Raw genomic sequence first — 27,582 nt, forward strand, 5'->3', positions numbered from 1 at the left:
TTCTCGCACGGTCACTGCCTCAACAGTTTACTGCTCTACCTGCAGACACTCTCCTCCATATGACGCCATTATTTTTCTGCAACTTTCCTAAGCCGACAGCCTCACATTCACGTCACCCCACAAATGGCCAGCTGTCAGGAGGACAAAGGTCAGCCCACCATCATTTGTTGTTGCACAACTAAAGATGGGCTAAATGTGTCACAGCCGTGTACAAATAACTTCCTGGAACTACTGTCTGATGTTATGATTGCTTTACACAACACTGGGCCTGTCTCTGATGGCCAACCTTTCAACTCAGCCTAATCTGCTTATTAAGGTCAATTCTAAACACAGAAACAACAGAAACCTTTTATCGTGCCATACCATAACTCAGTATGACTAATGCAATCACCCATACAGGGGTACCCAGGGGTCAAAGAGGACAGAGAGGAAAACAAAGCTGGAGATGATACAAATGTGCAAGACGGAAAGGAACTCTGGACACTTGGCAAACAAAAGCAGGAAGGAGAAGAGGAGGAGATGAAGGATCGCTCGTACAGGGACAGAAATAAAAATCAGCATTGGAGAAAAGGTGTGTGTGTGTGTGTGTGTGTGTGGGATGGCTTCATCTGTTGTGGCCTAAGGTGCAGCAGTGTGTCATGGGTGAAAGTGAGGCATAACCACTGGCTTTTGGGCTAACAGCTCTACATAAATGCAGTCCATTTGCAACACGAAAGAGAAAATTACAGCCAAGCGCTGGCAGAATGGCTCCCCCCCGATGGAAGGGACCCATCTGTTTGTGAGCTGCCACGAAGTAGCAAGCGCTGAGGCTGCCGCACTAAGCACCATGGGAATAGCCAGTCTTTTATCCAAAGCAAAGAGTTTCAATAAACACAGCTTTGGCATTTGTTTTGGTGGAGAAACAGCAATCTATTCATTTGAGAATTAGCCAGTTGTGTCCTCAAATGTGAAAACAGGAGGCTGCTGGAGGTAGATAAGAGGCAGGGATGAAGTTAAAACGCTGAGTTGGCATAACTAGTAGATGCATGGAATCCAACACTGTAATATATTAGCAAAGATAATCAGCTGGAACAAGACTGTTAGTGGTGTCAGAGCTACTCTTGTGCAGTCTGAAAAACACCGTAACTCAAAAGGGAGAAGCTGAAAGAACGTCAAAGCCACACTTTCTTTGATAGAGTTTCAAAGTTTTAGAGGTTTTAGAGAAGTGGGCTGTGTGACAAATGAAGCTTGAATGGTGCCAGGAGGCATCATCAAGCTGTTGCCTGACAGTGGATACTTTTTCTTTCAATTTCATGCCACTTGCAATGAGGGATTTGATGAAGACTTTTAACTGCTCTTTCTTTACGGTTGGATGTCTATACACCATACACCTTAAATAATTGTTTTAAGGTCTATGGACTATGCATGTAGACTCAAATACAGATTCTTCATGTAATCTATACATAAAATTTTGGCTTAATATAACTAAGCAGCCTGCACTATGACCATAGTTCTCTTGTGTGGATTGAATGTCCATAATTGAACCGAGACTAGCGGACGGTCACGTGTCCGGTAGATTTTACCCTATTTCCAAAAAACAGCGGTCATGTATTCACTGAAAATCTTATGTGTCTTATTTCTCTGACAATAAGACATCTATCAAAATGCAGGCATGTGCATATTTGTGTCTGTGTGGCTCATTTTGTGCCTGTGTAGAATTTTAAAAAATCCACAGTGACTTCAAATCTGTGCACAGAGTCCTTGTACATTTAAACAAATTATCCGTCCACCTGGTAGACTGCACACAGGAAACAGAATAAGTCCTTACATGCAAAAACTGACATCACTTTCATCCCAGAGATGAATACATGTAAACTTCTGAGTAGCTCAGTCTGCCAAAATGAGACACTGAATGGCGGTTCAGACTCATCTGATGTAGATCTGTGCACAATACAGACGATTTGTCATGAACATGTCAGCCTGCTCCGGCCGCTAATTACCGACCCTCTGGCCCAGATCGTGTTGCAAAGGCCAGGAACAGAGGAATAATGCATTATCACTCCAACTTTAGCCTAGATTTCATTAGTGATGTGCTGAATGCACCAACAGATGATAAATGGGTTGGTTGCAACACATCACAGTCAAAGACCACAGCATTTTTTTTTTTTTTACATGTAATTAAGACAAACAGAATATAGTTCAAAGTGGGTAAGTGTTTTTGACACTGGATATTTAAGGATTTAAGGACCTATCACATTTCAATGTATCACAATCTGTTTCCAATAGGTAAAAATATTTATTTACCAAATTATTCATAAAATAGATCAGAGTGCAGTTAGGGTGTAGCTGCTTCAAGCATGTGGCATGTCGAGTTGAGTAAATTTTCACTCAGTAATGAGTACTTGCTGCAACATTTGAGGTGAACATCTTTATTTTTTGAAACACACGTTTCCATTCTTCCAGTAAAAAAAAAAATCTGTTTAATTTATCTGGAAATTAACCAAAAGGATTATGGTCGTGCATGATGCGGTGGATGTGCCTGTGCTAGGATTAATCATTAATCTGACCATTTTAATTACACTGACATGCAGTACTGACTGGTGTAACGTCACTCTCTATTTTCATCAGTAACATAAGCTTTTATTTAACTCCACCAACAAAACCATACATGACATCTGATTGTGTCACACTGAAACACAACAAGATTTTGACCATCCTTCTCCCAAACGGCAAACTAATTTATTGCTTTCCACAGATTGTCTTGGTCTTGATTGAAATTGCTGGTTATTTTCATCTTCAAAAGGTTTTTCTTGCACAGCTAAGAATTTCAACAGAAAGTTTGATTGATCATTTTATATATTTTGGCAAATAAACAATTATCTTCTTTACTTTCCCTTCCTTCTTGTGGCTGTGGTGAAGCCCAGTTTTTAATAGCACCTTGACTGGATACGATTTAGATAGTCTTTTCATTTTATTAATTAGTAGCACTAAGTGGTGGAGACCATTTTATCCCTTCTTCTTAGATTTCTGTGCATCATTGTTGCCACTGTTGTTCCACAGATGTCTTTTTAGCTAAATTTCTACAGTAGATGTTTTAATCAAGGGAAAAAGGTTCTTCCCTTTTCACCTTTGCCTTTGTCTGCAACAAAATCTGTGTCAGGAAGCTTGTCTGTCCCACGTCTAGGCCAGTCACCTTTGACCCAGAGCTCTGTCTCTGACAGATGGAGTTACTTAAGCACACAGGAAGACAAAGGACGACGGCTCTGAGAAACTTTCTATTTTTTGTTTTGGTTTTTGACCCACACTTCACTTTGCTAAAGGGGAATGTACATCTTTTCGGTAAAGGTAGCCTTTCTTAGAGCATTTTTCTTTCCTTTGATGTTGATTTTTTTGGATGAAGGAGAGAATTTTGTTGTCTTTTTGTAAAAATTTATGTCATTAAAAAGACCTAAATTAAACTATGAGCACATTTTGAACATACCGTTATGTTGTATTTTATGAGAAATAAAATGAAGTAAAAAAAAGTATTACAGATTTCTTCAATTGTTACTGGGGGTTTTTGTCACTTTTAAATATTTTAAATTCTCAAAAATGATGACTGTGATGCCAGAATAAATGACACTCTCTTAACAGAAGACACGCAGCATAACTTGCTGGGGGAAAAAAGACAAATGAAACCAGTAAGGGGAGGAAATCCTTCTTTTAAGGCACTACAGATTCCCTTCAAAAGGTTTCCACATTTCCAATCTTCAGCTCCCAAATGGGTGAAACTGTTTATTTTTCTTAAACTTGTAGAGTCGCTGTTTTCTTCTAAATACGGCTCCCAGTGGAGTTGGAGGAATTGTTGTCTTCCAGACGGAAGGCGTTGTTGGGTCGGCTATCACTAGACTCAGTGGGCATGTACAAATATTCCTTTTATAAGAAGTGTAAGATTTAGTGTCATTAACAAATTTGTCATTAACAAATTTGCATTCTCAGATTTCTTCATTTGTATTTTTAAAACACAGTGATTTGCAGCCTGAAACAGCTGAGCAGCGTGCCGTCGACTCAAAGCCGAATTACACTTTTTGCGCGGCGCCGCAGAGTTTGCAGCGGCAGACGGTGACACGAGCCGGGATAAGCAGAGGGTTTTGAGTCACCTCTGGAGCATAAATTTTTCACAAAGATTTGAAATATTCATGGTGCTCAAAACACACTTTCACTCCCCTGGACCTGCAGCTAAAGTTCAAATGTAACCGTGTCAGGGAATCAGCGACACAAACGTGGAGCAACCTCTGACATCAAGCCTTCCTATAGACCGGAAAGTCACTCAGTTTTATTTTTTGTATTTTTTTCTGTATTTTCAGTGACTAATTTTTTATATTATTATTATTTACCTCTTATAAAAAAAAGAATACAATGGTACAAAAAGCAATTTGTCATGAAGAGCCTGTGTGTGCTTTATGTGCTAAGCAGTAAGAAGACATACTGAGATACAAAATGACTCAGGATAATCATCCTTTCTGTAATGCAACTACATAAAGAATGGCGTTCAACAAAAATAGACATTATTGAAACATGAAGCAAAATTTTATATTTAGTTTTGTATGCTAACCCTATTTCCTTGCAGGAGGGATCATTAAATATTCGTTCAATGTGAAAACGGAATCCTTTCAAAATCTCAATTTATTAAACATAATTGGATTTTGAAAAAAAAAATGAAATGTGGTACTCAATTGAATATAATTTCTCCCATAAAGCCATACAAATGAAGGTACATTTCTGGGCTATGTGGGTATTAAAAATGCAACAGAAACCCCCAAATTGAGATCATTTGCTTTTTTCATCTTTAAGAATTAAGTCATTCTTCACTTACCCCTACCTTCCCTGGAGCTAACCAAACCAATAGCATAGCTAAATAACAATTTAATATCCGTTTTTTTAGACTAACAGTGGCACTCACCGGAGAGCAGAGATATTCTCTACAATAGGAACATTACCATCATCTCATGTGGATTAAAAAAAAGAGTAAGGCATCCCACACTCAAATCTTTCTTAAGATCAATAATAACAACAAGAACAACATAAACATGTTTTACAGCCTTTTCGGGTGGAAGAGAAAACAGAAAGTGCCCCCAGGCACCACAAGAGTGAGTTGCTGTTTGAAGAGGTGAGCAGATGCTCCGCCGTCAGAGGGAATCACTGTCTCTGCCCGGCAGATGGAGGCCCACATTCTCTGCCGCACCAACAGCGCTTCCCCGACATTAGAAGCAACAAATCAATGTGACTCACTGCGTCACGCTATTACTCTTATCCGAGCACACGGCACCTGGGGATCCCCGATGAGAGAGCATTTCAGTCTAGACAAGAGCTAAACACTGTCGTTCTGTTTACTGCGTCTGGCCACTTTCTCTTCCCGTGGAAAGTAAAACTCAACGCAAAAGCTGTGATTCAGGATTATTTACTGCTCTGATAAGTTGACAAAAACACACGTCGTGATCAAAAACTTCGTCTTGATTCAGATGTAGAAGGGATGCATTTGAGCTCCTCTTTTTTACAAGGTGGAACGACGACGGTACAGCTTCACTGAGCTTGAATGTGTTAATATTAATATCTTCCACGGCATCAACTCATTTTGGCATAATCACCACACTAGCCGAATTGGTGAAGTTTAACTAAAAAGACAAGTTCCTTTGTACAAATAGGCTTTTATTTATTGTTCATCATTTTTAGTAGCACTAAAGTTCATCACTCCTAAGCCAGAGTTGTTTGAGGTCACACTCCTGTTCGATCACCAAATAGTTTCCAAGTTTCAACCATCTGACCCAAAACGTCATCATGGGAAGTAGAGAAAACATAAGAGATGGATTTAGCCACAGAGACAATAATGATGTCAAGAAAAACTATGAGCCGTAAAGAATGATGGACATAATATGACGTTGAGGGTTTGTTTCAGCACAAGAGGTACTGGTGCATTTCACACAGCAGTGTGTTTAACCGGGTTATACATACAAATACAACTTCCAGCTGGTTTTGGAACCCATAAAAAGGCTAATCTTAAGCTTCTGACATTCTTCCAGTCTAAGTTGTATCCAAAGCTACCACGAAGTAATAGTGCAGTAAAATCAACAACAGATATTATAGGGAGTTGAATCTAAGATTCACAGCAGTTTACAATACAAGAAAGGCTGAGTCATTATTATCAATCTGAAGATTCAGTTGATGATCAAAATATCCTGGCATAACTCAGGACAAGCCACCCCAGGTTTCCCCAAGCATCAATATGCTTCTTAATTACATGAACCAACGCGTTTTGCTTTAGTCTTATAAAAACAGGAAACATCCATAAAGCTCCGAGCTTATCTATATTCTCCAATCACAAAAAAAGCAGCTGACACATATAAAGAAAGCATAATCTGGCATTTAATGACCGTTGACATTAGCCACTCAGAGAGGATTTCAGCTGCTGAGATGTCCCACATTATCGCTCAGAGGGATCTTTATTACAATACATCTGCAGGGATGATAACAATGAGCTTAAATGTCATCATTCTGTAGCCGAGCTGTCTTACAGAGAAATGTCTTTGGAGGTGGTTTCATAACATTTTCTAAACCTGAAGACAATTGAGATCCGTTTCTCTCCGGCACTCAGAAATCTGCCGCGGTGATGCTATTGCACACTTATAGAACCGGGTGTTATTGAGTTAAGGCTTTGATGTATAATCTCTGGGGTTTTTTTTGTTTTTTTAAATGTCAAGATGCCCACGCAGGTCTGCTTGTTATTCCATTAATGTGAAAAAAATCTAAAGTCTCAAGTTTGAGATGCTTCTCTCAGATGCAGTGAATGCTAAGCATCTTTATTGGATAAAGTAATCCGAGTTAAAATACGACCCCTGTTTTGGCTCAAAACATTTCAGTGTCATGTCGGTGCTGGTCTTACTACCCCTTAGGCTCACGTCTGGTTGCTCTGGGAAAACAAACCAGGTTTCAAGTCAATAATCACAAACCTTAAATTGCAATCCCGTGTCACCTGGCCTGCCCACTGAAGGAAGCTGAATATTTCCAATCAGGACCAGACCAGATGGTGTCACCACGAAATATCCACAAAGACCATCTGCTATCGCTTGATAAATTCTATTCTTACATCCAGGTAAATGCTATGTTTGACAACCGCAGCTGGTTGAAATGACTTTAGCAATCCCTGCAACAGATATGGAGAATCTCTGTACATTAAAAAAATAATAATACTTTTTGGGTGTACTACATCATTTTGAAAAATGATTAAAAGCTTGATGAACCATATTTGTACAGGCAATGTTTGGTACTTAAAAGTTTAGTAACAACATTTTTGGTAATTGACAATAAAATTGCATTTAAGAGCTGTGAACATATTGAACATTTTTATTTTAAATGCATGCAGCATCATACTGCTGACAGAAGTTTTTCTGTGAAAATGTTTTATACTACCAAATGATTGATAAAATATATATATGTATCAATTCCCAGTTTATATTTTGAATGATGCCAACAGTCTGAATGAGAATAAGATTTTACAAGCTTAAAATATTAACTCCTGCTGAAATTTCAGGGTCAGAGTTGATTTGATGATTGATGGAGCGAAATCCAGGGCAATCATGGAATTACATGTTTAGCTTGAGACTCGGACCAAGGTTCACTGTGAAGGAAGAAAACTAGCCTCGCACCCCTAACATGCAGCCAGCGCTGCCAATGAATGGTTTTGGATCAAAGAATGACCTTGTCAAAGAATTGACCTTAACCCGACTGGGAAGCCGTGACTAGATTTGAAATTCGATTTCTGCAGATGCCCTCAGTCTAACCCATGCTTGAGCTATTTTATAAAGCAGAATGAGAGAATTTCTATCTCTAGATAAGCCAAGTCTGCACAGACATGAGCCTAAAGCCTCGCTGTCGTATTTGCAGTGAAAACTACCTTGAGGAGGCATTGACCTGCAGGGCGCTAAATGCAATGGGTGATCCACATGTCTCAGATTTTTATTTATGAAACAAAAAAGTTACAAAATCATCTATGCTTTTTCTTCTGCATTACACAAAACACTTGAAAAAACAGTGTGTGTGTATGTGCAAAAGTTCTGTCATCTATTGCGAAACCAGAGAGTAATTAAAGAGTAATTAAATCCATTCTTCTATTTATTTTGAGTTAGAAATGAACTTTTTTGTGCACTACGTGTTTAAAAAAAGGGTTGTATCTTATTTATGTCTAAAGGAATTTATATACATTGATAAAAGAAAATCTTCTGAAATAAAATATGCACAAGCATCGCATCACAGCTAGAAGCCTGGGGGTGGATTTATCAGTCATAATCTGGATAAGACATCATTTCAAGCATGATTTTGTGCAACCAGCTAATGAGAGCTCCACACATTCCCACTGGACGTAATGTCGGTCGGGGCTTTTCATTGGGGTCACATTAGACTGAGTGATCCTCATTCAGAGCGTGCTCTGAGAGATGATGCTCATTGTGTGCACGTTGCTGTACGGCACACATGAGGACAGCAAACAGAAAATATACAAATATACAACATGTATTTCTAATTATAGTCTGTTTCTCTCCTCTTTTTTAATTTTTTTAATTTATTTTTTGGCTTATTTTTGTCTTTCTGAAGACTGCTGCGGGCGGACGCTTCAAGACGAGCTCCGTCGACAATAAGGACACAGAAGAGAGTCACACTCACCCAGAAAGGCCATAAATAAAAGTTTCGGCGCGACGAACTCATTTGTATCCATCACGCTGCGAGGACCCGGTCGGACTGGGACAGAACCATCAGCGGCGGCTCCGGGGAATCGGTATCCCACATCGACCCGTCGTTGAAATCATCCCTGCGCGAGCGCGTTCAGTCGGTCAGGAGCCAAGACGGCGCGTGACAGATTCAAGACAGGAGAGGAAGATTTTATGTACATACATACAAGAAAAACGCAGGCAGAGAAACCAGATTTCGGAGGCGCGACTTCTTCCAGTCTGAGAGACAGAGTCTCTCTTTCTCTTTCTTTCTCTCTCTCTCTCTCAGCCGTCAGGAGTCACAGCTCAGGACCGCGGGAGGCGAGGATGATGATGATGATGATGATGATGTTGGGGGAGGATGGTGGGGCTCCACCACAACAGCAACAAATAAAAAAAGATTGAATTATTCTCTCTCACTCTGAGAAGTTAACGCTGAACATGCAGCCAATGACAAGAGGGCATATAGATCAATCATCCAATCAAGGTTTATGACCCACCGTCCAAAATATTGGTGGATACTGTTTCAGTGTCGCAGAGTTGATTCAAATAAAACTTGCTTGTAATGTACAATGATTTAGGTTTTATTTATGTATTTTTTTTAGGTTTTCGAAATGTAATCGTCCCGAATTAGACTGATCAAGAGGAGGCCAGCTTCGGCACGCCGAGCCGCATCCACAGTGATACACAGAACCACACTGACCTCTTGTGGTTTCTCTTGGTATTACGCATCCCTCAACATTGGGCTTGAACTCTGGATTTCAGTGTGAAATTAAAGGGGCATTTAGTGGTTTTTAAAAGTCAGAATTAGTTGTGCAGAGGCGCACAGCACAAATAGACAGTTTGTTTCTGGTGTTCTGACAAACAGCATGTCAAGTTGTTGAGAGAATGAGGTTTCGCTTGGGAACGTTGAGTCGAATGATGGATTACAGTTAGCATCTTTAAGCCATGGCCTTCTGTTCATGCTGGAGTGAGAAACAGCAGACTGTGGCACGCCACTGCCTCCAACCTTCATTTCCTGTGTAAATAATCATTGACTTGTGTGAAAATAACCACCTAATGCAAGCAGCGCAACGTTTTAACGTTTCATTGAGCGGTATTTGCATAAACCTGCCGTGTTTGAGTCTACTTCAGCCTTGTTTCATAGCTTTTAGGTCATCTCTGTCATGCTGCTTACCAAAAATATTCAAAAGCTTCCTTTCCTTTTGTCTTTCCCATTTTGAAGAGTGGCCATAGGAGATAATGGCCTCGGTATCAAAAATAAGTGACAGATTACAAACCTAAAGTTCTTCAAAACCCAGATGAAGCTGAAAAGTTGCGTCTGAATCAGAATATGTTACTCAGTTTATTATGTTTATTAGTTGCATAAGGTATAAGTTCCCTCATACCTGGTGCCAGATGGTGGATTCATGTGCAAATATCTTCACAATAAAACATTGACACAGTTGTGTCAACAACAAGCAGGGGTCTTTGGCCAAAACATTAGAAATGTCAGCTTAAATATCTGCAGTGTTGTCCTTACTATTGCAAAGTGATTAGATGTAGTAAGAGGGAATAACACTGGGATGCGAAGAAGTGGTCGGGGAAGGAAACGACCAAAGGAAGCGACCTGCAGTAAAGGGACGGGGCCCATCTGTGTCTCCGCCGTGGTCACCTGTCAGTCACCGGAGAGGTGTTGCACTTTAACCCTGACTGCATGTCTTCGTGGCATCTGTGCTCGCTCCACGTTCCCAGCGGATTCCTCGGCGCATTTTTAAGATGCCAAGCTCTCCCGTCCTGAATGCCAAGCTCCTACTGAACCGGTTAAAATAGGATGTCAACAAGTGACGCAGCAGAGCTCGAGCTCAGAGTTGCAGGAGGAGGAGGAGGAGAGACAACGACGCCTCGGTGCGCCACAGCGAGGACTGCATGGACTCCAACTGCAAGGTAGCTGAAAATCACTTTAAAACTCACTTTTACCAGACTGTTTGTGGTAACTGTGTCACGGCCTCGCTTCCCACGGTGTTCTCACGCGACCCTGCGCACTCGTTTAAGCGTCCGTGCGGCTTTTCCCGCAGCGATTCGAGACGGGTTATCGCGAAGGGAGACGAACGCGCGCCAAACTTCGCTTGGAAAAACTGCGGTTTTGGAAATGCGAGGATCGCCTGGACAAAATCCGAGTCGCGTCGTGCAAATTAAAGCTGTGATGGATTCGGGACTTCATTCGGGTGAATTCGGCTATGAAATAATCCTGTTATTTAGCATTTCATAAGTTGTATAATACATAGATTTATAAGACACCATAGTATGGAAACCTTCCTGAAATACTACGTGTGGGTTTAAGTGTTAAAAAGCTGTCTTCCTCATTTATTTTGGTCGGTTTATGGGTTATCTAATAGAATGTGACCCATTTAAGTTTCTAGCCTATTTTACTTGACAGCTCGCATCCATGAAAATAAATAACCTTCCCTTGTTGGCTCTGTGGTAGCTATGGACTTCCCAAAGTGCCCAAAAGTGGAATAATCATTTGCAGTTATTCGTATAATTCTAAAAAATAAACCTTAAAGATATCAGATTTGTCCATGGATATATAACATGTTTGTCTAAAACATCAATGTTTAGTTATTTTATGTTTATAAAAAGTCATTAATAAAGCAAGTCAAAAATAAGGATGCCGATTTTGCTTAAAGTCATCACAAATATTTCAGCACTTATTCAAATATTTGATTAGCTCATGCTTTCTGTGTTGTTTTAAATGGGGGAATTATTGAAGTTACTGCTTTTTTCACCAGATACATTCCAACATCTGATTTTTTTTTTATACCTTCAAAATTTGTTAATTTTAAATAATATTTATTAGAGCAGTAACTTTAATGGAAAAGACTGACCTGATGTATAAATTTATAATGTCCTTCAGCAAGCGTCAATAAATAATTAAATAAATAGTAAAATAATTATGTGCTGGAAAATCTTGACTTTTTTTCTCCCCATCATGTTCATGTCACTACATATTTATTAAATTATTTTGTACGCATTTATTTTAATCTTTAATCAAATCTACATACATTTAAGTAATGATTTATCTAATTGTCCTCTTATTGACTTTTGTCAATTTTAGATCCCCGTACTGCATGTGTAGCTGCATGCCTCTGTACACATATTTTATTGCAAGTACAAAGCACCGGCATCAGGTTGTGCTACTTCAGGGCACAGTTGTTAGCGTTTTAACCGACAAGCTGATACTCGCTCACCGATCTCTGCAGTTCGGCCATATATGCAAACACAATTAATGTCTGTGCATGTTAGAGATCGAGCTTCCCTTATCCTCCTGCTAATTCCTTCTGAACCAGCCCAGGGTGTACCAACGCATATAGACTGCAAAGCAAACAGTGTTTCTTTAAATTTAACCTGCGATGTAGGTGTGGCAGCATTGGGACAAGTCTCACTTTGTCCCGGCCAGTGATTTTGTTGACACTCGTGCAGATGTATCACAAACCCATTAGGTGGAAGCTCATTAGGCCGAAACTTAACCGGGATTTTAAGGAGTAAATCATTTGCAGGAGTTGATCCTTTGCATATGGCTCGTCAGAGCTGAGCGCACTCACCCGCACTTTTTTTTAGTCCTTTCAGTTATGTAAGTGCTAACTGGCAGCTTGTGCACACACCCACAGCGAAGCTGACCTCATGTGGGAAAAAAAAAAGGAAAACAGCAACATCTATTAGGCACATAATGCTGCAACCAAAATAAGCCTCTCGGTTACTCATCGGCTTACAGAGCATCAAAACAAAGAGAGATCAAGATTCTAGTCATGATAGATGTCTTTTTACATATCAGCTGTCAAATAAAGGCTGAAGTCTGTTTTTTTGTTCTGCTGTCATCAGCAGGTTAAGTGTGACTGATACGTTTAAGGTTTTCTCTACTCTAAAGCCAGGGACATCTGCAGTTATGGTTATATAGTCGATAGTTAAACAATTAATAGTCAAAATTAAAATGCTTAATTATTGTCCTTTTTCTCTAAAAATTATTCGGTAAAAAGGCAGCATTTTGCAAAATGTATTATTTTTTTTTACAGAAAATGCTGAAATTGCTTGGAATGACTGGAATAGTCTGGAATTTTGGGGGCCTTCATTTCACTCTTCCTCCAATTCCCTTTATTCTTGCACCATGTTTCTACACTATTACTTCTAACAGAACCTAACCACGTTTTTTTAGATAAAAGCATCTTTCTAATGCATAAACATAACTAAGGATGTCTAGGAACATTTAATGACATCTTAATTGCTTCCTGTTCCCCTAGGCCATCATTATGGCTTGACACCTAGACCCATTTGTCTCTTCAGATTTGAAAGTTAGAGAACACAACTTTCAGGTTGGAAAGAAAGCTGGGCACAGCAAAAACAAAGTTTTGTCATCTAAATTTGCCAAAATGTGATTCTGACAGCGATCAAAGAGGAATGAACCTATAATTGCCTCTTCCCACAAACCACATCAGCTTTATTAGCTGGTAAAACAACACACACATCTCTACACAGCCTGTGTTTCAGCTAATTATTCTGGCCCAACCTTGACGACTCTCCACTGTTGGGACTTGAATCCCTCTCGGCCCTTTAGTCTCCACAGCTGTAGGAAAAGGTCAGAAATATGGTATAATCGAGGCCAATCACAATGAATGACTGATGAGCATTGGGGCCCCTTGATCTCATCACCATTTCAGTGGGGAGCCTCTGAACCTCCTGTTACCTTTAATACTTTGATGTCAGATGCACATTTAAAGAAGGAAGAACCTAATGATGAGCAGTTGTTGCACCAAGTTGTCTTAGAGCTGCGACGAAGGTGCACTAATTGGAAAGACAAAGCAATTAAGCCCACATACCAGAGAAAGTTAACACACCCCATGTTGTGCTCTTATGTCGTTCCACCATCTAGGGACCAATTAGTAGGGAAGGGCGCCTTGCTTGAGGCAGCTGCAGTCCCTGGAACGAGCTAATAATTGACTGCCCCACCCTTTATTTTCTGTGGAAGCCCGACAAGCAAACTTGGCAACCTTTAGTGACCTCTAAACTAAGGATGCCTGAGTCACACTCTTACTTAAGACGGAGAGCTAATTAGTTTGTGTGAACGTCGATCTGATCCGCAGTGGCAGACGAGCCTTTTTCCTGCGAGAACACCTCTTCAGACGCCTTAAGGAAAATGAGGCGTAAGACGCTAAAGGTGTGTTATCCGTGGAACATTCTGAAAACATGAGGCCGTCTTTCCCCTCCTCCTTCCTCACCTTTCTCTCTGCGTCTCTCTTTCATGTCTTGTTCCAGCAGGCTTTAATGCACAATATTCTCGGGTGATGCCAGTAAATCACCCCTGAGGGCAAGGTGGGATTGATCTCTGTATAAGCTTTAGGAAAAATTAGAAAAAGGTTACAGTAGGGTTAGGCTATTGCAGAAAAACATCTGATATTCATCAGTTGATTTCAGTAATTTTTAATTTTTTTATTTGCTTTAACTATTCAAAATGCTGCCAAACTGACCTTTTATCAACAATTTCCTCTTGAGCTGCTGTACTCATTTTCTCTACCTGATCTTTTTCATTTTTAAGCCGTTCTGAAGCAGGCTGGCTAAATCTGAAACTGCTCCCACATACTCGGGCGTACTGTGTATTCTGTGAACCTCGCGGTATAACCTGATGGTGGAGAAGAACACTAATTAACTTCTTTTTTTGAGACAAATTCCTTCATTTCCCACAATCTGAATGGACCCAATGCAAGTTTGATAGATCCCCATTTTGTTTCCACTAAGGCAGCCACCGCACAACTGTCAGTGCTGCCCGCAGTAGCCGTCGTGCTACACGTCTTCGCCACTGGTTGCATTGACTCCCAACTTCACCAACTCGGTGTTGATAATGTTGGGAGTTGGACGTGAAGACCTTTTCCCTTCTGAGCAGTTTCCTGTGCGAGTTGGTGTGTCATCAGGACGCGCCTGCTGTTTTAAAAATGTATGTTTGTCCTCAAGCGAAGAGTTTTTAGGACTGATGTACACCCGAGTATGTTGAGGGCAACATGAAACTGCTGCTGCACGTGTTACTCGTCAAGTTGTTGCTAGGTAACCAAAGAGTGAGTGAATTAGTGGACGCCAACAATCTTTCTTAGCTGAGTGGCTAAAGTCTTTCGTCTGCCTACATCCCCCAGAATGCTGTGCGGTTCTGGCTCGATTAAATGTTCAAAATTCCATTGGACATATTTTCTGCTATTCTGGATCGTGTGTCTATCGCTATGCAGATCGTCATTGTTTCATCACCTACGTTTACGAAAAAATCAGCATCCTAACTACATTTTCATAAAAAGTGGAAGTGAATGCCCTTTTAGAGACAATTCCTGACATTACATTTGCTGTGTTCACTCAAGAGCTGATCCTTCCTGCAGTGGTTTGACACACCAGCAGTGGGTTGCACATATGCAAGTTTTAGTGACTCCGCGAGTGGGCGTCTTCACTCGGTTCGCTGGCAGGAGGAGAAAGTGTTGACTTGTTACATAAACCCAGCAAATCGGACTTGCGCTTTCAGAGTGATTAAGGCAAGAGGAGTTGCTTAACTCTCCGTTGGCCTTACCTTCAGACCGGTTCCATCCTGCAGTAATTATATCAGTGCAGAAACTCACAGAGGGACAATGATCCACTAGTGAGTCAGGATACATTTTTTATAACTGGTAAATTATTGACTTTTTTTCTTCTTCTCTGTTTTAAGATACTTCTTAAATGTCTAAACATTTACAGGGTTCAGTCATAAACTAACAGGAAAAAAACTCCTGTTACATCATTTCAGCTCCAATACAGTGAAATGTGTCTTTCTAAAATGCCTCAGATAAATACTGGAAATACAATGAAGCACTAGAACTATCAACGGGGAAAACGTAGCAGCAAAAATTGCGTTGCATCACAAAGTTTGTGACTTTTTTTTTCTTCTGAAGTTTTATGTTTATCTTATGAAACCCTCCGTTGCCACAAGAAAACAAGTTGCTATGTTTTTTTTTTTGTGTGTGTTGCCATGTCATCAAATTGGAAAAAAAACGAACCCATCATTCTAGGATAACATTTGTGTTTTCTCAACATTTTCCAGTCCATGATTGTTGGTTACTCAAGCGGGGTTTTTTGTACCGGCGACATTAATGATTTCTAATAGCTGGAGTTTATAGTAATAATTGATGAGGACTGCAGGGGAAACACCGCAGCAATATTTTTTGCCATTTCCTAGAGGTGCAGCTGTCCTCCACCTTTCTGCCTCCGTCACTGTGGTTGACTGTGAAAGCACAGCTCACAAATTGTACTCTTTAGTTATAGTGAGGGATTTGCTCAAGCTCTGGTTAGTTCCCAGTTGGTTCCCTTCTAGGGCTGCAATTTAATAGCCGTGCAGTTTAGTTCAACTCATAAATAAACTCGTCTTACTCCCTGAATGTACACGTTTAAAAATATTGGAATAATTTCATCCTTAATAGTTTCTGATTTGACCTCAGGTAAATACACGGAAAGGTGTTGTAGAGGGACGTCCTGAATCAATATTTATTGAACGATCGTAGAGGCTGATTGCACTGATCCCTTTATCTCTAATGTTAAATCCTACTGTGAAACAGACACACAACAGGGATGCATGTCAATAACTTCAATGTGCCCTCATAGTGAGACGTGGAATTGCCAAAATATATTTTCAATAGCTTCACATATGTGGAACAAAGAAACCCTTGCAAATATGTTTACTTTCTGGCACAGCCCCAACCACGCCAAAGCTTATAAGGAATTAAAGCTTTAATTTCTGTTGGCATTCCTTCGTTGTGTGGCCGTTTTCGAGTTGCTTTGCTGATTTGCAACAAACATACTCTAATAGTTCTTTCTTTGCTCTCATTTTTCCTTCAGAAATACCCATTGATTCTTTTTGAAGGGACCTCGAGTTTCATCAGAGTGAAACAAAGGGCCCCTCCAGGGAAAATTTAAGCCCATCTGTTGGCTCTGCAGATAACAATTAATATATAAGTACAATGTTTGAAGTATAACTGCACAATATACACATGTAGTGTTATCACAGTATTGTCACACTTGATATTGCATGGAATGACATGGGCTACAATAAACAATTGTGAATTATTTATTAACTCTATGTACCAATATGTCACTATGCCAGTTGCAGGTTGTTCAATGAAACAACAATAACTTGAAGAGTAGATCTGGTGACATTTCATTCATGTAGATTCGTAACTTTTCTTCATTTTTTGCAACCCGTGTTGCCCATTAATATTTCCCTGTGTGCTTTTTCGTGGCCACAGAACTGTCTTGAATTTGAGTCTGTGAATTTCATTGTATCATATTTTATTACTTCAAACACTTACTCTAAGATCCGGACGATTAAGTTATCAGTTTTAAACCAAGCCATTTCGTGTTTCATCCTTTCTTTCAATTCGGATTTCTTAAGCATGAAAAACGGTCGAATCATTTTGTTTCTCGCACCTAATGGGAAAAAGTTCACATTATGCAAGACCAATGAAGAGACGGAATGTGACCTTCGTAGTCCAATGACGAAATGAAACAGTCTGTGTGAATTTCTCCCTACTTTCTGATTGGAAAGAGTCAGATAGCAAGGTTGAGCTTATCTCTGCTTGCGTGTCTTCTTCTATCACATTTTTTCTTCCTATCAGCATTCCCCTGTTGTGCTTGGACACAGCTCTCTGTGAGCAGTCACTATCTTTGTGTCTTGACCTGCGTGTCTTCTGAGCAATATGAACTCTTGCCTTCCCAATCGTTGTGTAGACATGTTCTAGTCTCATGTCATGTTGTCATTTTTAATAAGTTTTACATCGTAATCATTAAAATGAATAGAAATAAACCATTCTATGTAAAATGGATGCATAAAAACGTTTTGATTTTCTTTTTTTTTTTTTTCTTTTTTTAGATGCACCAGTTGGATAGGTTCATCCTTCAGACAAATAATTCTCCCAAATTCTGCATATTGACTTCCACATAGCTCAGTTTCATTCACCAAAGTGTGATTTGATTAACTTTCCTGAGTCTGATTTCAAGTGTTTGTTTTGTTTTTTTCTCATTTCTTATTAGTGAACACCTGGACAACACATCAGCAGGCAGTCTAGGAAAGGACAAGTCTCATCATTGGGGTCACTCAGAGGTCAAGATCCAGAGCTCTGCTGGTTCCATCCTCGTCACCACCCTCATACTCAGACTCTCCAATCCGAAGCTGGGACTAGAGAATACTCTAGAGGCGTGGTCCAGGTATGGAATGTTTTGTTTTACAATATCTGCTAATAAAGGTTTATTCTGCCATTTAAATCACATGTTTTTATAACATTTAGTCAAACAGTAATTGAATCTTTGGACCTTGTTTGCTCCCCTCCATTTGTGGTGCACTGGTGGTGTGCACAAGGAAGTGGCATATTTTGCATTTTCACAAATGCTGTAGCGAAACTCCTTAATAAAGTGTGAGGAGTCTTTCAGAAAGTTTAACATAACATTCTTACAGTTGATGCATCATATAGTTTCTCAAATCATCTTCCAGTTGGCTAATTATTTTCCTTATGTTTCCTCCTTTAGTCAGCATTGCATGAACTCTACCAGATATTTTCTGTTAATGTCTTGCAAAAAAAAATTAAATTACTTTATATTTTAGATGTATGAATATAAAGAATGACTCTACATTATTTATTTTCTGTAGGCTTGCACGCTAGCATGCGGATACAATAACCTTGTCAACAAAGATCAGACTCTCCCACTTCAACCCCCTCTCTCATCTGCCCGCAGTCATATTAGACTTTTATTCCCTTATATAGACATCTTGAATATAGGGTGTGTTATTGTTGTCTTTCCTTTGTTCCTCCTTATATCCGAAGCTTGAAGAGTGCTTGCCTGCGAGTACACGCGCTGCAAAGTCGGAGAACATCTGACTCTGGGAAAGCTGTTTAGAGAAGAACAAGGAAGCGAGGAATGCCGACAATCTGGTTGATCAGCGTTCCCGTGGAAATTGTTGGCCATGTAATCCCTCTAATGTTTGCACTTAAAAACATTACAGTGAAGCAGAGGAACGACCATCCAAGAGGAATGGTGTGCCTGACAGCAGAAATTATTAACACAGTTGTGTAGATTTTACTTATTCTTGCTATATCCTACTTCTAAAGTGTTTTGTTTTATTGAATGTTTTTGTGTTTTTAAAATATCAGATTGATTTCACATTTAAATCTCTCTCTCCCTTGTTCCCAGTTTGATTGACCCAGAGTTAGCTGAGACCAAGAACAGCACTCTGCAGGTAAAGATAATTTCTCATTAAAGTGATACGACAAATTACAGTTTTTGAGCCGACAAAGAGTTCTTATTCAAAGAGTTCCCGCTCTAATCAAGAGGAGAGTTCAAAGCTTTCATTTCTCCAGAACCAAGTGACGGTTTTCTGTGATTTGATCTGTGAGTGACACTTAAAGACATCTGAGATTGATGGTTATTTTAACAGCTGGAAGAGGCAGGGTGTGTGTGTGTGTGTGTGTGTGTGTGTGTGTGTGTGTGTGTGTGTGTGTGTGTGTGTGTGTGTGTGTGTGTGTGTGTGTGTGTGTGTGTGTGTGTGTGTGTGTGCCTTTGTGTTCCTGAAACTACCTCATGCCTTTCAAAACAACCTGTTTGACAAGGCTTCGATCTCTAAAATAGCATGGGAACAAACGCTTTTAAAAAGCTCCGGCTCAAGTCAGCATGTAATTTGAAATTGTGATAGCACAAGAGAGGAAGAAAAGCAGCCTTCCTGCTGTAAAAGTCAGGAAGCTTTTATTATGGCTGCTTAGGAATTTGCATTGGTGAGATAAGGATGATAAAAGCAGGTTGACTTATGAAAACAACTACTGAAACACACAATTATGTCATGGCTGTACTTAAAATCATCCATGTCCGTTCAATATTTTGGCATATTGCAATGATGCCATGATGCATTTTCTTGGGGCTTTACACAGCAGACTAATTGCATAGTTTTGTGTAATTGTGAAGGGAAAGAAAAATTATACAGATTTTCTCAAGCAAAAAGCATAAAAGCATTTGTGTGACAATCACCACCCTTTATTTTAATATTTTAATATCCGTGAAATCAACTTTCTTCTGAAGTGACAGATTGTTTTTAGGAAAACATCAGTCAACAAAAAGAAGAGTCAAGACAAAGGAACGGTAGTAAATTTTTTAGTGCATCGCTACGTTGTAATCTGAATTGTTGCTATGCCGAGTTCACACAAAGAAATTTTCAAATCATCATCCGATTTTCAAAACTTGAGCCCACCACACACCAGGTGTGGCGTCGTACAGAGTGTGGTGTCCAACTATGCCACCGAAACAACACAAACCGATTTTCACACACAGTCATTGAGATCTCAGACGGATATCCTCTCGCATAACGTCTTTCATAACCTCATAACAAATGTGAGTTCAGAGGAAACAAACATGGCCAGCCAGGAAAAGCTAATGCCGATATAGTCAACAGAGAAAAAAAAACGTTCACCAGATTTTCTGGTCTGCCAGGCAGCTTTGACTTCTGTGTATTTTGGATTTCTCTCCCTGTTTCAGTTCCTTCACTTTCTAATTAGCTGAGCGACACATTCAAATAGACTCTGCTGTGTTTTTCTTCAGGGAACACCACACATACTCCTATATCGGACCACGACAATCCAACATGTCGAAAGCCCCAGATTTTACGTCAGAGTGGTCCCAATGTCTTGTTGAGCTATTTTTAACACCACACACAACAGCAATAATCCTTGAGAGAAATCCTTGTAATTGGGGCCTCCTTAAGGTTGTTGGAAGGGAAAAACTGTGGCAAGAATCTGCATAAAAATCTTGCAGTGTCAGCTAGAAATTATGTAGCTCTGGAACGGCTGCAGAGATCCACATTGTTCATCATCTAAAATCCCAATAAAATACATAAAATGAGGTTTATGGTTGTTACGTAGCTAAATATCAAAGATTAAGGAGCAGTTCTGCTTATGCATGGTACTGTGTCACAGGAGCAATGTTTTGAGGAAGGTACCAATCATTCAGTCAGTAACAGTAATGTTGTTTTTCTCAACAGGTTAATGGGACTTCATCCAGCTCCTCCATAGAAACGACCAGTGGATGTCCATCGTCCGAGACGATCCTGTTTTCAACCACGAAGAAAGAAAAACTCCTCAATGTTGTTAACCATGATCTGGGGATAACCAGGAACCTGAACAGAACTCACATTCTTCCTAATAGTAACACCAGCGCTAATGAACATAATGACTTGTATGGATGTTCATGTGAGTTACAGTCCAGACGGTGCCCCGGATCTTTAATTAGAACTGAAAAAGACAAAGAACAACAACAAACACACCTTGAAAACCATTCTTATTTCGGCAACCATTGGGATGAACCTGTACCCATGTTGTCTTCCACCATGGTGACAGTTCTCGCTCCGCAGTGGGGTGGTCGGATAAGGCGGACCAAAAGGCTTGATGGAACTGGATATTCAGAAGCTCAGGCGGATTTTCAAGAAGTTGCAAATCCGTCATCAAATCACCAACAAGGTGTAAAGAATGTGTTGATGGTTGGATCGAACATTCCAAGGAGAGTCCTGAGCACCAGAAGTAATACAGTGGGCTGGTCAAGTAAAAGTGATCCTTCAAGCTTGGATTTTAACACTAAAAAGGACATGATTTCAACTGTTTCATTAGACTCAGGTGCTATAAGCCCTTTAGACACTTCTCCAATGTCTTGGTCTCCCCTCTCTCCTAACCTTAATGAACAAAGGCATCCGCAAATGGACCTCCAAGGACGACAATCATCTCTTGGCTCAAATCCAACAACGAGCAGCTTTCTCCAGTCTTTTAGAAGAGTTAACCCGAATACCACAAACTCTGTCCTCCCTGAGGGGAAGTCCTCATCTCGGAACTGTTCTCTCAATAATAATGAACAAGAGAGACCAAAGACTGTTCTGTCTCCTTCACCGGTTTCTTACAGGACAACTGAAACCGGACCGGCACTCTCCCCTGTTGGTTCCGATCATAGAGAGAGAAACATATCTGAGAAGTTTTCATTTCTAACTTCACCAACAAGCAGAACTATGAAAGACAATTCTTATACTCAACAGTCTCAAATGACCCAAACTAGTTTCACATCTTCCAAAGCTACATTTCAGAGGCAGCTAAATTGTGAGAATGTGGACATGATCCCATTCTCAGAGAGCTCAATTTCTCCTACTAGATATTTTCCGCTTGATCACTCTAGTCCTCCAAAAACCCACAGTCTTCCAAGGCGAATGGACCTGAAAGCCACTTCCTGGTGGAAACAAGTTTCCCAGGAAGGCAGTTCTCCTCTCAGTGTGAAAAACACAAACAAGAAAGACTCAGAGAAAACAGACTCTCCGGGTCTGACAGACAACAAAAGACTGGGTAGTTATGTGCTTAACAGTGATAACAGCAACACAGTAAAGTTAGCTCGCAAAAGTAACATGAACCACTCTTTAAAGATGCGGTCACCTGAATCAGAGAGAACGGGCATCCAGCAGCATGGCTCAAATGTAGACAATAGACAACCACACAAACCTCAGAGTATGCCTGATTGTCGGCCTGCTTCTAAAATTAGCACAGTTTTATCACAAACGACACTAAAGCAAACCAAGATTCCAGACAAGAATGACGGAAGAAAGGCTTTGCTCTCAGCTCATGTACCTTCATCTACTTCATTTACTCCCGTGACCTCAAATCTGCCCGCAGATAGCTTGGGTAAATACAAAGGTTCTCCACTGAAATCCACCAGTGCACCTTCATCTCAAAACAAAACGGACACACAAAAGTCGAGCAAACCCCCTCTTTTCCGTGATTATTCCTCCACTCCGAGCGATCAGCCTTATCCTTCTCAGACTACCTACGACAACTCCTCAAGTTCAAACACAAAAAATTCACTTTCCTTCCAGTCTCAACAAGCTTCTTCTGACACCAATGTTCACTCTTCTTCAGCTCAAACATCAACATTCACCAGTAAATCCAACGTCTCACCTCTTGGTTTTAAAAGAAGTTATGTCTGCCTTCCAAAACCTTACCCCTCTAAACCTGTGACCAGCCTTATTCCTTCGGTAAACACTCTCAATAAAACAAGAGGCAGCTACACCTCAGCCACTCCAACCACATCCTCTGCTCCCACTCCTCGTAGTCCATCCACCCAGAGCCCTCCTGTCGCTCCCACCATGACATCACCCACTCCTGTGAGTGCCTCTTCTCTCCTAACACCCCCTGCAACTCCAGTAATTGCTAGTCCCACCTCAGAACCTTCTCCCCCCAAGTTAAAAAGCATAGTTTATAACAGTCTAGAAAGAGAACCAAAAAAACATGGAAAGAGAGAGAGGCGGGTAACATGGCAGGACTCAGTGGATGGACGGTGTTCAGAGTCAGCCGGTGTGGAGAAGGCAGATTTCCCCCAGGTCCAGGCAAACTCATCAGCTCCCACAAATCTCACCCAAAGTCCCCCCTCCGCCTTCTCGTATCCACAGTCAGGTAGTCCAGAAGGGGGTGACCACAACACTTTTAATAACACACAGCCGGGAAAAGGAGGAAAATATCGCTCCTTATCATCCGACTGTGCTCAGGTAGTGACCAGGGAGCGTGGCATAAACAAACACACAGTTGGTGATGCTATGAGCTCCGACCAGGGAGTACAGGGTCCATTTACAACCAGACAGGAGCGTACGCTGTCAGTGGAGTCTGGCACAGTTCAGTGTCGATACTCTGCTCCGTTGTCCCTCCCTCCTGATTTCCCCAGTGGTTATAAACATCGCTATAGCACCCCACCTTACTCTACACTAATGTCTACCAGGCAGACAAAAGGAGAGCAGAAGACCTCGCCACAGACATTTCTGATTTCCCAACCTTCTCATTTAAATCATACTCCACAGACTTCATCAGATGCAAACCTATGTGTGTCCACTTTCAAACCCCCTTTGTCGCCTGTCAGACCTCCCCAGACTTGTTTAACGCCTTTCCAAGAAGGCTCGGTGTGCAGTCTTTCAGACACTGACCGGGTCAACAATAATAACCTTCGAGGCCACATCCAATACCAGCCAAATAGTCAGATACAGCTTTTTGACAACAGGGTTCAAATCACCTCACAGTCTCTTTCAGGTGATGAGGAACATAGCTTCTCTTCAACCTACGTAACCGAAACACTTGTTTACAAAATTAAACCTAAATCAGGTGCAGCAGCAGACACCCCAAAGAACAGCACGCCTACATCTTCACAACACAACACAAACACTTTGGTTTCTGTGGAGACCAAGTTTAAGCCACAGCCCGGCTCCACGCAGAGTAATGAAGCAGTTGAAAGGTCGTGCAGGCATTCTGATCAGAGCTCCAGTGATGGCAGATCAACAAAGAGTGGAAACAGTCTTGATGAAACCAATAACACGGGCACAAAGGAGAGTGTTCTGGGTAAAAGTAGGTTTTTTTCAGTTGAGGTTAATAATGAAGAAAGTCCTAAGAAAAGCCGGTTTGGCATAAAGAGAAGCGTCAGCACACCAAGCTCTAGTTTATCTCAGTCGGAGACGGACAGGGTCGCCAAGAGTCACAACAAAGTGGACCAGATGTTTAACAAACTGAAGCAAAAATTCAGCTCCAGGCGAACAGAGGAGGATTCGTCCTTCCCATGGAAGTGGAGGCGAACGTCCCTAACACCTTCTGTCAGTGGATCCAGTGATGTGAGCAGTGTCAGCGATGCCAGCGCAGACAGTACCAAAACTCTGGAGGAACGAAGACAGGAGAAAGAGATGACACTGAAGAACAAGGCAGTGAAAATAGAGGGCACAACAAGACAAACTGACAATAGATACACTCTCATACCAGCACTGTCTGTTGGGGAAAGGAAGGCGGGAAATGATTTGCCCATGTGGTCGGAAAATCCCACTCCAGGCAACAAAAGAGAGGATCTGAATTCTTGTGCCGCCCCTCAAAGTCAAATTCATCTGACAGTCCATGGCCCAGCTGAAAAGTTTGATATGTGTGAAAACGGTGAGAGACAGCATGCAGCTCCCAGCCAGTTCCTCTCCTGTTCGGATCACAGTATTGATGGGAGCCTCAGCCCAAATGCTGCTTATCCAAGTCAGAGCAGGAAGTCCACACCCAGCCCCAGGAGTCCCTTCTCACCATTTTCCTCTCTTTCACCTGTCTCCCCATTTTCCACTGCGGAAGTGTTTGAGGACAATGTATTCTTCAGCCCAAAGCTTCAGCGGCGCAGGGAGTCCTTGTCTCCTTTTGAGCCTGTGGATGGAATCAGATTGGGAGTCTCAAGAAGGAGCCGGGCATCTACTGGTCCCCCCACTTCAAGTCCCGGAAAGGAAAATGAACCCTTTACGTCATCGTATGCAGATTTAAAGTATGGCATTGAACCTGGGAGATCCTTTTCTGTAAGCTCTGTCCTCTCCAGTCGAGCGGCACGGCCTGGACGGATTTCGACTGGAAATAGATTTATGAGTGTGGGTGATCTTTCTCACCCCGCTCTATCTCCTGCAAGTAGTGGCAATGAGTTGCACCAGAGGTCCGTCACACCAGCTGAAATGGGACAGTTTTATACCCAGCCTGAGCATGACCCTCGCACGTCACGTTTCCCTTGTGATGCTGAGAAGATGCGGTCCAGATCCCTTCCTCGATCATTGACTCGGTGCTTGGCAAAGTGGAGCTCAGGAGTGCCCCCTGCTCAGACTAGTACTGGTGCTTCCTCAAATGCAGGTCTTCTCCGCAGCCCCAGCATGAACATCTGCCACTTTTCCTGGGATACAGAGGGTCCCCCAACCCCTCCTCCAACGCCTCCCCTCTCGCCAGTAACCAGACGAATGTCCAAACCTACTAGTCCTCATACCTCCAACTTTCCCAGCTCACCTGAAGCAGTACACCAAGCAGACGGCCAGTCCTCCAGAGCGCATCGCCCCTCAAGGGGCTTTGTGTCCAGTCTCAACACTTTTGACGAATCCTCAGACAGTAACTCTGACACAACAACGGATGATGAATATTACATAGATTCAGACAATGGAGAAAAGGAGACAGAGCTGTGAAAGGAGTCTGGACAAGAACGAAAGGCCGGAAACTTTATGGAAAGAAATCTGTTTTGTTATTTTTTTTCCTTGATGACTCTTTTGTGTCTCCTGTTTTATTTATTTTGCAACCAGAAAGACATGAGGGTAGCTCAAACAACAGAGTTGCCATGCTTGAGCTGCTTTTTAAAATTTGTGTACCAAGTCCTGGCAGGAAGTTGGGCTACTGCATGAGGGAGCCTGATACAATCAGCATAATTTCATGTACAGTGTATTCTGTTTGTATGCAGCTCCTCAGTTTATAAATACCGAATGGTGATTGATTTTAGCATTTGTAGTGTTGTGGCATGGTGGACGTGACCAGTGTTTCTAAGTATACATGTGGTTGTTTTAAAGGAATAAAGCTCTCTGTAAGGTTAAGTTTTCGGCACAAGCTCTGTCTTCAGCTTTGCATTTCATTCTGCCAGGTGACAATATGCATGATAGGCTGTCCTGTGAGGTTTCATAATCGCTATTGTCTTTGACCATTGTAGGGAGTAAAAACTGTTTTCTTAAGGATCTGAAATGTCTGTACATATGAGAATTGTACACTGGAATTGAATTTATTAATATCTTCTAACATTCTGCTCTTATTTGCACAAGGACGATTCTAAATCTTAATATATCTGTTTTATAAATAAATATGACTTTTCTAACATAGCCTTTTGACTTTCCCTGTATTATTTATGTCTGTGATGATTTTTAGAGGCAATAAAGTTTAATTTGCATGTGAGGCAAAAGGAATAAAAGCCTAAAGCGCCATTCCTGTTTCTGGGTTACTTCCGAACCAGATGAGATCCTGAGTGCTGTAGATGGAGCCGTCCAAAAGCCTCACCGCGCGCCGCTCCGCCCTGTCACCAGTAGTTGTGGCAACCAGTGAGCTGCTGTGGTGATGGTTAGATAAATCATCCTTTGACCCCAGCGGTTGATTAATGCTCCGCATGTTTGCTGGAAGTGTACTTTGTGACTTTCCGAGACGCTTTGACACCAAGGCAACACATTCTGCTTGTGATTATCAAGCCCTGACATCATCTGGGAAGGGCTTTGCTGCTTCACAGCGTATGTCACCCTGAATGCTCTGCCTTCACAACCACTGTTCCATTCTGCAAAACATTCTTGTTTTTTACATGTATATATATATATATATATATCGCTCCCAGTTAGCCAGCTTTTCTTGTCCCCTGCGAAGAATTCATCAGACTTTTCAAAGGCTGTCAAGTTTCTATCTTAAGATGTTGGAAGTTTAATTAATTGAAGCACAGACAGTATTTAGTTTCTGAGTCTTTGTAATGTTCTATTTTTAAGCATAAAAGCTTAAAAAGGAATGAATCAGTGTCATGGATCTTTTGGTTCTTTGTATTTAGGTTTTGGCAGAAAGAACAATTTCTCTACTTAGAGGCCAAAAGTAACAGTTTGGCAGATATAAAGCAGGTTTTATTTCGAGTGGGGGGTGTTGTACATGCACATTAATATTTAGGCAGGACAGATTTATCAGGTTCTTTGCCAGGTCCCTGCTGGACTTTTTTTTATTTTTTCAGTACTTCATGTGCTGCCATTTCCTCAGTCATGATCGCTTCAGGTGATCATTACACTGATCTTTGTTTTGTTTTTTTGTCTTACACCTCTTCAGGAATCATCTTGTTGCTAAACTAAGTACGTGTCAGACTTTGATGTCGCAGGCATTTCTGTGTTAATTTTTGCTGTTGGAAACAAAGTGCAAATCATATATATATATATATATATATATATATATATTATATATATATATATATATATATATATATATGCCTACTTTAAGGTCAAAGG

At 41.0% G+C, this 27,582-nt stretch overlaps 2 protein-coding genes across 4 annotated transcripts in view; one reads left to right on the top strand and one right to left on the bottom strand.

Annotated features, from left to right (window-relative positions):
• Positions 1 to 9,065, bottom strand: part of LOC129364656 (receptor activity-modifying protein 3-like) — a 33,786-nt gene extending 24,721 nt beyond the window's left edge. The window contains exons 1-2 of one of the 3 annotated variants that reach the window (XM_055037442.1): positions 8,906 to 9,065; positions 8,674 to 8,818 (exon numbers count right to left, since the gene is read on the bottom strand). In XM_055037442.1, coding sequence (XP_054893417.1) covers positions 8,674 to 8,725 — 52 coding nt within the window. In that variant the 5' untranslated portion in view covers positions 8,726 to 8,818; positions 8,906 to 9,065. Of the gene's footprint in view, positions 1 to 8,673 lie in introns of all 3 variants that reach the window. The other 2 variants (XM_055037441.1, XM_055037440.1) reach the window with 2 other exon arrangements.
• Positions 9,066 to 10,395: 1,330 nt separating this feature from the next.
• On the top strand, positions 10,396 to 26,436 carry zmp:0000000991 (mucin-2). Its single transcript, XM_055037386.1, has 4 exons — positions 10,396 to 10,643; positions 17,784 to 17,957; positions 18,939 to 18,984; positions 20,773 to 26,436. Exons 1-4 carry the CDS (start codon positions 10,531 to 10,533, stop codon positions 25,756 to 25,758), a joined length of 5,319 nt encoding a protein of 1,772 aa, XP_054893361.1. The 5' UTR covers positions 10,396 to 10,530; the 3' UTR covers positions 25,759 to 26,436.
• The last annotated feature ends 1,146 nt before the right edge of the window (positions 26,437 to 27,582 follow it).

This window comes from Poeciliopsis prolifica, unplaced genomic scaffold (genome assembly GCF_027474105.1).
Source record: "Poeciliopsis prolifica strain line A6 unplaced genomic scaffold, Auburn_PproV2 SCAFFOLD012, whole genome shotgun sequence".
Lineage (NCBI taxonomy): Eukaryota > Metazoa > Chordata > Actinopteri > Cyprinodontiformes > Poeciliidae > Poeciliopsis > Poeciliopsis prolifica.

What these genes read in the sequence shown, in the direction of transcription:
- zmp:0000000991 (XM_055037386.1), top strand. Translation starts at nt 10,531, where the DNA reads ATGTCAACAAGTGACGCAGCAGAGCTCGAGCTCAGAGTTGCAGGAGGA. An exon ending in GCATGGACTCCAACTGCAAG is followed by an intron (nt 10,644 to 17,783) that starts GTAGCTGAAAAT and finishes ATTTCTTATTAG; the next exon opens with TGAACACCTGGACAACACAT. An exon ending in ACTCTAGAGGCGTGGTCCAG is followed by an intron (nt 17,958 to 18,938) that starts GTATGGAATGTT and finishes CCTTGTTCCCAG; the next exon opens with TTTGATTGACCCAGAGTTAG.